Source organism: Sparus aurata, chromosome 11, assembly GCF_900880675.1.
Source record: "Sparus aurata chromosome 11, fSpaAur1.1, whole genome shotgun sequence".
NCBI classification, from domain to species: Eukaryota; Metazoa; Chordata; class Actinopteri; order Spariformes; family Sparidae; genus Sparus; species Sparus aurata.
In genome coordinates, this window is record NC_044197.1 from 33,103,536 (window position 1) to 33,117,877 (window position 14,342).

Sequence of the window (14,342 nt, forward strand, 5' to 3'; positions counted from 1 at the left end):
CTTGTTCAGCGGCAGCCTGTCCACACTAGGAGCGTGAGGAGGTGGACTCAGGAGGCTGCTGACGCACTACAGGACTGCTTTGAGTCGACAGACTGGGATGCACTTGTTGAGCCACATGGAGAGGATCTGGACAGCATGACTGACTGCATCACAGAATACATCAGGTTCTGTGAACACACCACCATGCCAACCCGGACTGTACGCTGCTTCCCTAATAATAAGCCGTGGATCACCAATGACCTGAAAGCCCTTCTTAACAAGAAGAAGAGGGCGTTCAGGTCTGGAGACAGGGAAGAACTGAGGAGGGTGCAGCATGAACTCAGGGATATGCTGAGGGCCTGTAAAGATGCCTACAGGAGGAAGCTGGAGACCAAACTCCAGCAGAACAATGTGAGGGATGTGTGGACTGGTATGAAGCAGATCACTGGGTGTAAGGTGAGCGGCAGACAGTCATCGGGCAGCCTGGAGAGGGCAAACGAGCTGAACAGATTCTTCAATAGGTTCAGCTCACAGCCTTCTGTCGTCTCCATGACACATCCAGACCCCCACACACCCTCACTGCCCCAAATACTTCCTCCCCTCCCCCCTCACTCCCCTGCTGTGAGCTCTCCTGTGCGGCACCTCTCCTTCTTCTCCTCCTCCTCCTCCACCTCTTCCTCCTCCACCTCCTCCTCCTCTACCTCCTCCTCCTCCTCCACCTCCTCGTCCTCCACTGAAGACACCAGCAGCCTCCCCCGCATGACTGTGACTGCAGGCCAGGTTAGGAGACAGCTGGAGAGACTCCACCAGCAGAAGGCTGCAGGCCCTGACGGTATCAGCCCCAGGATCCTGAAGACATGTGCCAACCAGCTGTCTCCTGTCCTACAACACCTCTACAACCTGAGCCTTGGTCAGGAGAGAATACCAGTGCTTTGGAAGACTTCCTGCCTGGTTCCTTTTCCAAAGAAGTCGACACCATCAGACCTCAATGACTATCGACCAGTGGCCCTCACATCTTACGTCATGAAGGTGCTGGAGAGACTGGTTTTGGCCAACCTGAGGCCGCAGGTGAGAGCCCTGCTAGACCCTCTGCAATTTGCTTACCAGCCCCACTTGGGAGTTGATGACGCTGTCATCTACCTGCTGCAATGAGCCCATTCGCACCTGGATGGTGGAGGAGGCACTGTGAGAATCACATTCTTTGATTTCTCTAGTGCTTTTAACACCATTCAGCCACTGCTACTGGGGGAGAAGCTGCGGGTGATGGGTGTAGACGACACAATGATCTCCTGGATTACTGACTACCTGACAGGCAGGCCACAGTTTGTCCGTATGGGCATTGTTCTGTCTGATGCGGTGGTTAGTGATACAGGAGCTCCACAGGGGACTGTACTGTCTCCTTTCGTGTTCACCTTATAGACCACTGACTTTCAGTACAACACCGGGTCGTGTCACCTGCAAAAGTTTTCTGACGACTCGGCTGTTGTTGGGTGTATAAGTGAGGGACAGGAGGAGGAGTACAGGGCACTGGTAGACAACTTTGTGGAGTGGACTGGACAGAATCACCTGCGACTGAACATCAGCAAGACCAGAGAGATGGTGATAGATTTCAGGAAGAAGAGGAAGACGGCTTTCCAACCTCTGTGCATTCTGGGAAAGGATGTGGAGGCGGTGGAGGATTACAAGTACCTGGGTGTTACCATCAACCACAGACTGGACTGGAGATCTAACACTGAAGCTGTTTACAAGAAGGGGATGAGCAGACTTTACTTCCTGAGGAAGCTGAGATCCTTCAACGTGTGCAGCAAGATGTTGGAGATCTTTTATCAGTCTGTGGTGGCCAGTGTACTTTTCTTTGCTGTGGTTTGTTGGGGAAGCAGCATTGGAGCCAGCGACACCAACAGACTCAACAAACTGATCAAGAAGGCTGGCTCTGTGATTGGCTGCAAACAGGACACTCTGGAGGCTGTGGTGGAGAGGAGGACACTGAAAAAACTGTTATCCATCATGGATAATCCTCTCCACCCTCTCCAACTCACACTGGTCAGACAGCGGAGCACCTTCTCCGGAAGGCTGCTTCAGCTTCGCTGTCGTAGCAACAGATACAGGAAATCTTTCCTGCCATCTATCTATCAAAGATCTGTTTTTACCTCATCATCACCTCTTACTCAGGAAACAAATTTAATTGATGAACATTTTTAATCATAGTTTTCATCACCAAAATTAACACTCCCCACAAGTGTAACTATAGTACTATGTAGTACTGCTACTACTATCAATAACAATAATAAAATTAAAGCTGCAAGCAGCGATGAATGGGCCCTCGCAGTCCACGCGCATCTGGGCATGCTGCTGTCGGGGTGTGCTACTAGATGTATTCAGTATGCTAGATGCAAGACCCTCTATATGTTTGAACAAACTGAGGTAGATGGCAAATTGTATGTGGAAGTTATAATGAGTTGATGGTTTTACGGGAAGCATTAAAATGGACCACGCCACCAAGTGTGACGTAGGTGAAAGCTTTTGATAAGTTTTGTCCACAGATGCTTCTTGCAAAGTTTGTTGCAAATCGCTGAAATGCCCTAGGAGGAGCTCGAAAGAGTAAGTTTATCATTTTTTCACAGAGCCTTAGTGGCTGATGGGGAAGTAGTCACCTGGGTTTCATGTCATTGAGACAGACCAATGTGAAGATATGCAACACTTCATGTTTTGAGCAAAATGTACAGAAATGTGTTATTTGATAACTTGAGTATTGTTTAGATTATAACAATCATTTTAATAACTTTTTGTCAGGAGAGTCCACAGATGTTGTGTGCAAAGTTTAGTGCAAATCGGTGAAATATCCTGGGAGTAGTTAGAAAAAGTAGGTAAATGGGCATACCATGAGATTCAGCACAATTCAGTGAACGCGTGGATATAAGGTTTTTGAATGTGCGACAAAGTATATGTGAGATATAAACCAAAACGCACTTTCCTTGATTATAGTGCCACCTAGTGGTAGACATTGAGGACGACAATAGATTACGACATTTTTGGGCAGGTGTGACGTATATTCCAAGTTTGGTGAGTTTTGGGGTATGTTCAGGCAGTGAAAAATGCAATCATTTGGGACAAAAAATCGTGACTACAAAAACAATAGTGACCTCGCAGGTGGAGACCTGCTCAGGCCCAAAAAATAAAGATCAAATAAATGTTAAATGACTAATCAAGGCAATACATTAACAAGAACACTAACTTACCCTAACTTGCATGTTAAAAGGGCACTATGCACTTTTGGAGAACAAATTCAAACTCGGAATTTTATATTTACAATATTAAGGATACAGAGGAAACATATTACATTTTTCCATAAGTAAATAAACAAGCTGTTCTCAGAGAATTTTCCCAGAACACTGTTTGAATCTGGAAAGGTGGCAGGGTAAAACTGTATAGTTTTTTTTTTCCTTTAAGGTCAGTTTGTTTATTCAGTCATGAAAACAAAGAGAGTTTGTTTGTTTAGATAAAAAAAAAAAAAAAACAATCTGTGAAGACCTAAGAAGTCTTCCCCAAAGCTGCATATTGCACCTTAAACACATATGTCGGCAGTTATATAATACTACTGAACACTCCCCAGGAACCTTAATTACAGTAAACCACATGAGTTATCTTTCTTATAATTTCTCGATTTAATATATAAATATAAACTATGATTGGTAACATATTCCTTTCTAACAACCATTGGAGGGTTATGTTTATACAGTACATACTGTTTCATGCCACATATCAATACTGTCAATGAAGTTTGTTAGCACTAAGAACACTTACTGGGGGGTGTGGGGGAGTTTGTAACTCCATCAGAGGAGGTGGTAGTGGCCTTTGACTCTGCAGGCAGTGTTGGCCTGGGGAGGGAGGATGGGGCAGGACACAGGGTGGGAGCTGGTCCAGGGGGTGCCAACATCTGAGATGAGATGTAGTGACTTGGCACTTTAACCTGATTGCTGCCATTCAGCTGAAAAAATCAGAAAGGCAGACAACCAAATATATTCATATTAAACATGTGCTGCAACACTGCTATCCCTTTAACTATCCAGTTGGTCAGCCTAATCCTAAAGCATAAATCCCAAATGTGTTTTTATTTACTGCACCATGAAGCTAAAAGCCTTTCAGAAGCAGTTATTCCATCATATTTGCAACTCTCTTAACAAAATTAAACTATGGTTAAGCGTTAGTTAATTAGTTTATCTTTGAGTTTTTAGTTTTGTCTAAATGATTTAAATAAGTATGAGCTGATGCAATTGTGAAATCAAACAGAACAGGTTTGAGAGAAAACCTTTCTAGATTGTAATCAAAACATGTTTTAGTGTAAGTTTAAGTGTCATTAATACATTTGTGATTAAAACATATTTGATTAAAATATATTTGATTATTTTATTAAACTTTTACATTGTTACTCCCCTCATCCCTGGCCTCACGGGGGCATAACACCTGTGACCTATGCAAGAAAGCTCCTACCAGCCTTAATTGCCACACTAGCTTTAATCAAAAACTAGTGAATAATCAAACAGACAGATAATTCAGCTTTTGGTTGTAAAACAGTCCATTTCCTTTTTTTTTTTTTTTTTGTTTTACATTTTGTCAAGTCTTTCACTTTGTAACAACTACCAGGGGCCTGATGTATAAATGTTGTCAGAACACAAATAGATTACCAATCATCATCCTTTCGACCTTTTAACTATGATGACTGAGATATTACCATGAAAATAGTTTACAAGTAATTGTGGTACAGGAGCTATAAATAGTATACAAAAGTAATGACATGCATCTGAAGAAAATGCTGCTTGTAACAGGTGCATCATGTTTTGCAAAAATGCCTTAATTTATGCAACCATATGAGCAAATCTTAGCTAGTTAGGAAGTTAGCTATGGGGAGCGCAGCTTTGCAGCACTAGATTAGGAATACTAGCAAGTTTTTAAAAACTTTTTGTAAGCTAAAGAAAACTACTAAAAACAAATAATTTAATCAATAAATACTCAGTATATTATAGCTTAAATAGGTTTCATCTTTAAAGGTGCAAAATGGAGTTTAGGAGACGAAATTTTAACTCATAATTTGAATATGTACAATAATTATATATTTATATATATACACACACACATATTCCTGATCAAAATTTTAAGACCAGTTGAAAAATTGCAAGAATTTACATTTTGCACTGTTGGATCTTAAAAAGGTTCTAAATAGAGTTTCAAAATGCAAAAAGAAGAAATGGGAGTGACACAAAAAAAAAAATTCAGTAAGCAATTTATTTACCATAATGACCATCGCATCTAATTCTGTCTTTATTCTGGGGAGCTTTTATTTTGCTAATTTAATATGATTTAATTTATTTTGGTAGATTTTGTTCTGCTGTGTGACCTTTGACATTTCTGTGATGTCACTTCCTGTGGATTGGCACCGTTCTCCTCACTAGGTTCCCAGACCCCATGAGGAGAGGTAAGAGTAACTAGTGTTCACAACTGTTGCGTGTTAAAATGTGGTAACAAACACTAAACAGACGTGCAAATTTTACATGGTAAATGTCACACATTTACTATTATTATTTTGGAGTGTGCAGCATTTTTCTGTAGCATGCTAAGTTAAGCTAAAGTAGCATCACAGCAGTTTCTCATGCAGGTTGATGTGTTCCCTTGTTTTTTATGGAGGACCAAACCTGACATAAGTATAAATAAATAAATAAATAAATAAATGCATAAATGCATAAATAAATACATAAATAAATAAATAAATGCTGAAATAAATGTATAAATAAATAAATGCATAAATAAATTCATGCTTAAATAAATGAATAAATAAATAAATGCTGAAATAAATGTATAAATAAAAAAAAGTATAAATAAAAGAATAAATGCTTTTTATTTATTTAAACATTTCTGTTCACCTACATTTATTTATTTCTGTATTTCTGTATTTCTGTTCACCTACATATATTTATTTCTGTATTCTGTGTGAGGAGGTAGGAGGTCCTAACCTCAGTCAAGAGCATGATTGGTTACAGGAGTGTGCTCGATGAGGGTCTACTACTTCTGCCTTACTAGCAGCGCTGATTCCTGTACACTGTACAGGAATGTTGCTGGCTACCAGCAAGCCCGCTCAGCTAACTGTTAGCTGCAGTTGTTGACATTTGTTCATGTAGCTCTGGTTTAGTAATGAATTTGACTGGCGTTCATTTTAACTTGCGAGGGTCCCAGGTGTGCTGGTGGTGTGGTTTGAGAATCCCGTCTGGAGAGAGAGGGGTCCTCAGCCATGTCCGCTAACCAGGAAAAACATTCTGCTCATCGCTCCAAGTCATGTATATGTGTATTCTAGACGAGCGCTACAGAGCACAAATCGTCCAAAAGTGCATGTGTCGTTCTCATATCTTTGTCATGAATGTCTGTACTCTCAAATAACTCATGGGTGGAACAGGCTGAGGCATTTGTTCACGCCGAGCAGCTCGAGAGCGGAGTGGAGACCCCTTTTAGCTCTTATGTTAGCTGTTAGCTGCTCGCTGTAGCGCAGCGTCCAGGCTACCTTGTGACACCGGTTACCATCGGGTATTTTTCATTCCGCACTGTTCAAATGATCGCTTAAAGCCATCGTTCCGAGCCGCATACATTGTTATTAAGCTGAAGCTAAGTCGGTGTGAAAACTGTATGTCATACAGCCTGCTGGTCAAACAGTCTGTGTCATGACTGTAGATTCTTGTTCCTTGTTTTGTTATCGGTTGTCATGATTTTGTCTTGTTTCTATTTCCATGTCTTTGTATCTTGTCTTGTGTCTTGTTTTTCCCATGCCCTCATGTGTCCTTTAAGTTCTCCTGTGTATTTTCCTATGTTCCCTCTGGCTCCCTCTGTCTATTGCTTTGTTCCCTTCATGTTCTCATGTGCCCCTCCCCTTCGTTGTCTCAGCTGTTGGTCCACCTCACCTGTTCCTCGTCTTGTCATCAGTGTCTGTGTATTTAGTCTCTGTGTTCCCTTCACTCCCTGTCTGGTCATTGTTCTTCTCAGCGTCCGTCTTTGTCCATGCTCCAGTTCATGTGCCTGCTCCTGTCTGTTCCTTGTTCCCCCACGGTATGTGTTTTTGGATTTGAGTTTTGTATTTTTCCATGTTTGATTTGAACTTTGGCTTTTTCTTTGTACTTTGTCTTGCCTTTTAGTTGCTACTTTGCCTTGCAGTTTTTGTTGCTACTTTGCCTCTTGCCCCTGTTTTGTCTGCTGCTATTTTTGTGTTCAGCTTTGAAATAAAACTTGCCTTTTGTTTCCCCGTATCCTTGCCTCCCGTGCTTAACTGCATTTGGGTCCACCTTCCCTTATCCATAGTCTTTCCTTAAAACCCCGACCTGACAGTCTGCAGAGTACGTTGACATCCAGCCTGAGCTCAGCGTGAGGTCAATCAGCTGTGGCAAATCGTGAGACGTCCAGATCAACCTGTGATACAAACACCAGTAGTGACAATGGTTCATAGGAAAGCCCAGACATGTATCTCACTCTCGGTGGTAACATGTATCAACAGTTAACCTGGACGCTACGCTCTTGGCGCTACAGCGAGCAGCTAAAAGCTAACTAGCAGCTAATTAGCAGCTAACTGCTAACAGCGGTGTCCACGACGCTCCCGAGCCGCTCGGCGTGAACAAATGCTTAATACTGTTCCACACATGAGTTGTTTAAGAGTACAGAGATTCACGACAAAGATATGAGACTGACAACATGCACTTTTGGATGATTTGTGCTCTGTAGCGCTCGTCAAGCAGTGGTTTGCAAGTCGCAGCCCCGGCTTCTCCGTGTGGATAGAAGTGTTCAAGCCACGTCTAAACGAATACACGTATACATGACTTGGAGCGACGAGCAGAATGTTTTTCCTGGTTAGCGGACATGGCTCTCCAGACAGGATTCTCAAACCACACCACCAGCACATCCGGGACCCTCGCAAGTTAAAATGAACGCCAGTTAACCTGTCACACTGGTCGAGGCCATTAAGCTAACTGGAGCTGTTTTACAACGTTACAGAGAGCGAGGCTTGAGATCAGGAATCGTTTGCTTTTGTCTGGCTCTCCGATTTGACCAATAATGCTCTTGACTGAGGTTAGGACCTCCTACCTCCTCATTTACATATGGACACAGAAATACAGAAATAAATGTAGGTGAACAGAAATACAGAAATAAATAAAAAGCATTTATTCTTTTATTTATACTTTTATGTATACATTTATTTCAGCATTTATTTATTTATTCCTTTATTTATGCATGTATTTATTTATGCATTTATTTATTTATACATTTATTTCAGCATTTATTTATTTATGCATTTATTTATCTATTTATTTTATTTATTTATTTATTTATTTATACTTATGTCAGGTTTGGTCCTCCACAGTTTTTAAAGGTGTGCTTAAGGAAAGCTGACCTCCCGGTCAGCAAGGTAGAAATTTTCTTCCTCTCATTCTCCATCATCCACGAACACAACGCAGAGCCTGTAGCAAACCAATGTGTCAGCCCAGACCAGCTACACTCAGATAATTTGTATTTTGTCATTTTCCTTAATTTTTGTGAGTAGGCTACATAATTAAATGATTTTGTTGTTTGTCCATCTTAAGTTTGTTTATGGTTTATGTTTCTGACTTTGTTGTGCTGTATATCCCTAGAGTGATTTATTTTCTAAAGTGATCATATGAACTATGCTGTTTTGCTGTCTGACTTACTGTTGGGCTCAAAATGCTCTGTGCAGCTTGATGCGGCTGCTGTTGACTTCCATCAAAAAACAGATTCAGCGCATATTCTTTGCCAAGAATCTATCATGGCCGTAATGTGACGCAGACTTGCCCAGTTGCAACTGCTGGTTAAGGTACATACATGCATGCATGCATGCATGCCAAATCCAACCTTGCGACAAAACGCTGCAGATTGTTGGGACGGTGTCACTCTATGGTCCCCTGTGTGTGATGTTTTTGAAACCCCCTCTGATCAGTTTGGCATCATTGGCATTAAAGCTGGATTTTAAAGTGGTGCACGAAGCCAAACTGAGTGAATACACACATTACGTGAATACACACAGAATGTTACTCCACTGTAGCTTCAGTCATATTCTGATCAGTAGCTCATGTGATTGGTCATGTGAAGTTGGGCTGCAATTCTTCAAAAGTTGAGTTGCTTTAAACTTTTCTGCCGCAGCTGGCTGCATATTTTTTTTTTTTTTTTTTTTTTTTTTTTTTTTTTTTTTTGCAGAAACCCCTAGGGCCCACACCGCTGCATCCCATATGGACTACCCTCATTAAAATGAATGGGAAAACCAGAGTTTTTGCCACAATGCTGGATCCTGTGTAAATTCAGCCTCACTCTTCCCAAGAAGTTTAGCCAAGTCCAGCCCTTGGACTTATAAAGCCTATTCCTAAAATATTATACATCACGTTCACTTTACTTTATTTATTCCATCAAGTGCATATCAGATTTGTCAAATACCAGAAGGATTAAAATGTGTAGAATGACTTTAAGTAACATCACAGAGTATCCTGGCTGGGTTTACAATACACAAACCATTATGCACAAGTGACAGATTTGTTACATTAATTTCCTTTTTTTTTTCTTTCTCTGAGGCGAATTCTGTAATTAGACCATAGGATCCAACAAAAACATTTTTATCACAAATTACTCCTGACAGTTCCAATCTCCATCACCTGGTTCAAATCGGCTATAATGACATCACCACAGCTCAGTGCTGCATGAGTTTGTGGAGTGGTGTGATAAATTGCTCTGGAGTTAAACACAGACAAGACCAAAGAGATGGTGGTGACCTTTTCCACCAAGCAGAGGGAGCTGGCTGCAGCTGCCATCTGCACAATCCATGGGAGGAGTGTAGAGCTCAAATTTGCCTCCAACACTGAGGAGATCCTCAGGAGATAACAGCAGCGGCAGTATCTCCTGAGGAAGCTCAACACTGTTGGGGTAAATAAGAACATTCTACGGACATTTTATTTCTCCTTCATAGAGAGTGTCATCACTTTGTCCATCACCTGCTGGTTCCACTCCATAAGCCTGCAAAACAGGACACGCCTGTAGAACACAGTCAAAGTCTGCTCTAAAATCATTTTGAGTGCCAATCAGAGCACTTTCCACTGTGTGCAAAAAGCAAAGATGGACAGTGTGCAGGATCCCTCAGGGCCCCTCCCACACACTGTTCCCAGCATTTAAGTGGCTCCCCTCGGGATGCCGGCTACACCGCCCGGGATGCAAAACCTAGATGAGGAGAGCAACCTTTGTTCCCAAGGCTGTTCAACTCCCACCCATCCCTGCCCTAGCCCCCAACCTGTTGATGGTCACTGCATTTCTTACTTCCCCTCCCTCTCTGTTGCATTTTTCACATTTGCACATTTGCACTAACTTACTGCTGTCTCTTCATCCACAACCAAACCTACCTCAATGCTACTTTGAACCTCATGTAAGTACTGTAAATATCTTATAAAGTTTATTTGTTCTATCTGACTTATTTTGTGTCTGTTTAACCAACATGTTGACTTGTGAACTTTACATACTGCCACTCACACTAAAGATAAAGATAGTGAAAATAGAGGTGGGTAGAGTAGCCAAAAAAGTAGTCAAGTACAAGTAAAGATAACAAGGCTGCCCACTGACTGACAGCAGTTCAAGTCATACCATTGGATTTTTCAAGGACACATGGGAATATTTCCAGCTGTTTTGTGCATCCAAAGCTACAGATTTTTTAAGAACTGTGGACATTTCCAGTGTTTTTTGGCCACCAAATCACCCAACCATGATGTTTTTCTGACCCTTACTAAGTGGTATTTGTGCCAAACCCTGAGCAGAGCTTAAGCACACCACTGTGACAACAGATCATCCGTTTTATTTTATCTGTCCTTTTGCAGCCGCAACTTTACCTGTTTCCCTATATTCTTTCTTCCCATCGCTAATTTCCCAATAAGCAGACTCATTAGGATGCTGCTTTTATATAACAACAAAACATTGACTCAACGCTACCAACAATGCTCCTGGGTTATCGTGGCTACACAGTGAGTTCTTGAAGTGAGCTAGTGAACTTAACACTGTACAAAGTGTAAGGAGCGGGCAGAAAAGAAAGTCACTGGTTGCATGACCCCTTCTACCTGGCCCTAAACGAGTGTATAGAGTATTTGTGCCAGTGGCTCGACCTGACTGCAGCAGCGAAACTACTGGCACTACTGTACCACACCTGTTTTTTATGGGGTTTTATTAATTTTACTAAACAAACATTTCTAAAAATCTAGCTTAGAACTGCAATGATCTGATTGTGAAAAAGTCTTAATTGTTTATCAAGTTGGCCAACTGTTAGCCATCTGAAGTCGTAGTGAAGAAAAGGGAACCATTTTTGGAGTTATCTGAATGCTGTACTCACTGAGCTGGGGGTTTGATTGGCAGGGTCGCAGGCTAATGAGACCAGATCTTTTAGAGGGTCCTGGGCCAGATGAGGAGGATAGCGGATTGCCCCATGGGGAAAGTAGGAGGAGGATGGGAAATGAAGAGCTGAAGAGGGGTGGGGACTACGAGACAGACCTGGAAAGAGGTAGAAAGAAAGATAAAGAGAAGAAACAAAATGGTAAATTACTTGGTGTGTGTGTGTGTGTGTGTGTGTGTGTGTGTGTGTGTGTGTGTGTGTGTGTGTGTGTGAGGGAGAGAGAGTGAGTGAGAGAGAGAGAGAGACTGACCACTGTGAACAGCTATGACTGGCCGATGGTGCTGAGTGAATGAGCCCAGTCTTGGTGAGTCTTCCTGAGGAGAGGGACTGTCCAGTTCTGCCTTCTTCACTGGGGGAGACAGACCTTAAACAGAAACACACATTAGTGTTAATGTGGGCAATGAATCTGGATTATTTTCTGAAATATTTTTTTGAATAGCCTTTTAAGAGAGTGGCCTAAATTAATTTGTGTGTACACATAACAAACTTATCTTTCTTCAAAGTTGAGGAATTTTGGCAGAATGGATCTTGGCAGGGTGTGCTCCTTCTATTTGAAGAGTTGCTTCACCGGGTATATCAAGATTGTCTCTGAGTAACTTTTCCATAAAGTCGATCATGAATGGTGACTCTTTTTCAGCTTCCTCCAGAAATCAATGCATCCTAATGTTTTTACGCCTGGAGCAGCATTCCTGATCTATTATTTTGGCATCTAATTTGATCTGGAGCTTCAGCATTTCAGTGTACAAAACTTTTTAGCAAGGAACGGTTGGAGGAGCGTTTGAAGTGCTGCCATCTTGAAGGTTTTTCACCCTCAAGTCCAGGCTTAGTTCTTTCAATGTAATCAAGAGCCTAAGCACTGTGCTGTGGTCTTTGGAAAACAGCATTAGTGTCAGTGCACCAGCAACTCATTCACAAGACTCAAATTATTATTGGTCAAAACATGAAGAGTTTGAATCAGTTAGGAGCAGGAAGTCAATAATTGTTTTGTTTCACCAAAACGGCAGCTTACCTCTGTGTGGCAGGTGAACACACTACTACTACTAATACTACTACTACTACTACTACTACTACTTTCCCCTTTACATACTTTTCTACCATACATATATTGTATATTCACTGCCATTTTTGCACACTCGTTCTGATGTAGATTTTATTTTATCTTCAGTTTCCTGCAAATATACAATTCTGATTGCATTTTATAATTCTATCCTGTATTTAAAAAATTAATAAAATAGAGACATCAAATACAATCTGGCTGATTGCAATTTCTTTTCTTTGCCCTATTTGCTTAGCAACATGCAGAAAAGGTGTTACGTAAAGATGGACAATAAATCAATATCTCAGTAATGCTTTTGCTTTATTGATAAATGCTGTTGGGGCACTGGAAATTTTAGGCCTTTTTCTTGTTCAAATTCTTACACACATTTACTCTTATGTATATGTTCTCTTATTCTTCTATAATGTTACCTCCTTCCATGTCATCCGTCCAGTTCCTGGAGCTGCTGGCAGGTGAGGAAGGTGAGTGGTAATACTCCCCCCCTGGACTGTCAGCCTCTTCCTCCATAGAGCCAGACTTAAGACGCTTACTCCTGTAGACACAGACAGAGACACATAAACAAACACAGGCATTTACATCATGGTATAATGGTGCACTGTGTTACGTGTGTGTGCTGTCTGCTGTTTAAGCAGCCTATCTCCTTAACTTAATTAGAAACCGTAAACACAGTTCTAGATATCTTTTTGACACTGTAGCCAAACATATTCTAAAACATCTGCTCAGTAGCTGTTTGTTCGTTAAGGCTCAATATCTTTCAAGATGTTTTCCACAGAAAAATGTATCATTTTAGATACAGATTTTTTTCCTCATCTCTAGCAATGTATTTCACTTAAATTGACCGTGCAATATGTTAAATCCCATTCAGTGTCTGCTCTGAACCATTTTGAAATGATCTGTTGATCTGAAGCTGGTACGATTTTTTTAAAGCAACCTCCTGCCTTACCTTAACATTTTGAAGATCTCTGACCATCTCCTGAACCTACAATACTGAAAATGTTCATTTGCAATTTACGACTGGCATTTATCCTACTATAATTTGAGAATCATTTGTTTTTGTATCCGTTTGTGTGTTTAACTTGTCCTGAAAGCGTATGGTGAGGACCGCGGAGTCTGAATTCTGTGCCGAGATCCTGGCGCCATGTAATTGCATCTTCTTATTCATTTTTCCTCATTTGCACTAAATTGTCTCCTGCTTTTGTTGTACTATTGTGTATCATTTCCTAATGCTGCCAAAGGCATGGGATTGGTGTTCCTTCGCTCTCTCTCTCCAGAGAAGACAGCTATGACATCTGCACAATGCTGATGTGCTGTTTTGTGTTAGCATACTAATACTAGCTACCAAGCTGCACAATCATCTTTTTATGCAGTCTACATGACCAAGTGACAATTGGATGTAGGGATACATTATAATCTCTTTTCTTTATTACAACTTAACTAATTTACTATAATAATTGTAGAGCTGTGTCATAACAATAGATCCAATAAGGAGTAGTGTGGGCAAGCCAATAACTCATTACAGACATGTAACAAGACCCAGATCAAATAGAAACAGGTCACAAGACTAACCAGCCATTACATCATTCAGCGACATGTTAACTTCATTGATGAGTTTTCATCCATAACCCACAGACATTTGGCCAACATTGTATCCAGAATTAGTGTTACATCACCAACTGCAACTTGATATTCTCACATTGTAAATGAGACCCTTTCATCTCGCCTGGTCCCAGACTTTTAAACAGGCCTGTAGCCAAGGAACCCCATCTAAGAAATACCGTAAGGAAACAATATGTTTGACAAATTCCAATCTTTTTTTTTTTTTTTTAGAAAGAACCATTGTATGGA

At 41.1% G+C, this 14,342-nt stretch overlaps 1 protein-coding gene across 6 annotated transcripts in view; it reads right to left on the reverse strand.

The window, feature by feature from the left end:
* The window catches only part of nfic (nuclear factor I/C), a 209,864-nt gene that overhangs the window by 38,267 nt on the left and 157,255 nt on the right, over positions 1-14,342 (reverse strand). For 2 of the 6 annotated variants that reach the window (XM_030432866.1, XM_030432865.1), the window contains exons 8-11: positions 12,908-13,029; positions 11,691-11,804; positions 11,381-11,538; positions 3,784-3,967 (exon numbers count right to left, since the gene is read on the reverse strand). In XM_030432866.1, the coding sequence (XP_030288726.1) occupies positions 3,784-3,967; positions 11,381-11,538; positions 11,691-11,804; positions 12,908-13,029 (578 nt within the window). Of the gene's footprint in view, positions 1-3,783; positions 3,968-11,380; positions 11,539-11,690; positions 11,805-12,907; positions 13,030-14,342 lie in introns of those variants that run through there. The other 4 variants (XR_003985904.1, XR_003985905.1, XM_030432867.1 and 1 more) reach the window with 2 other exon arrangements.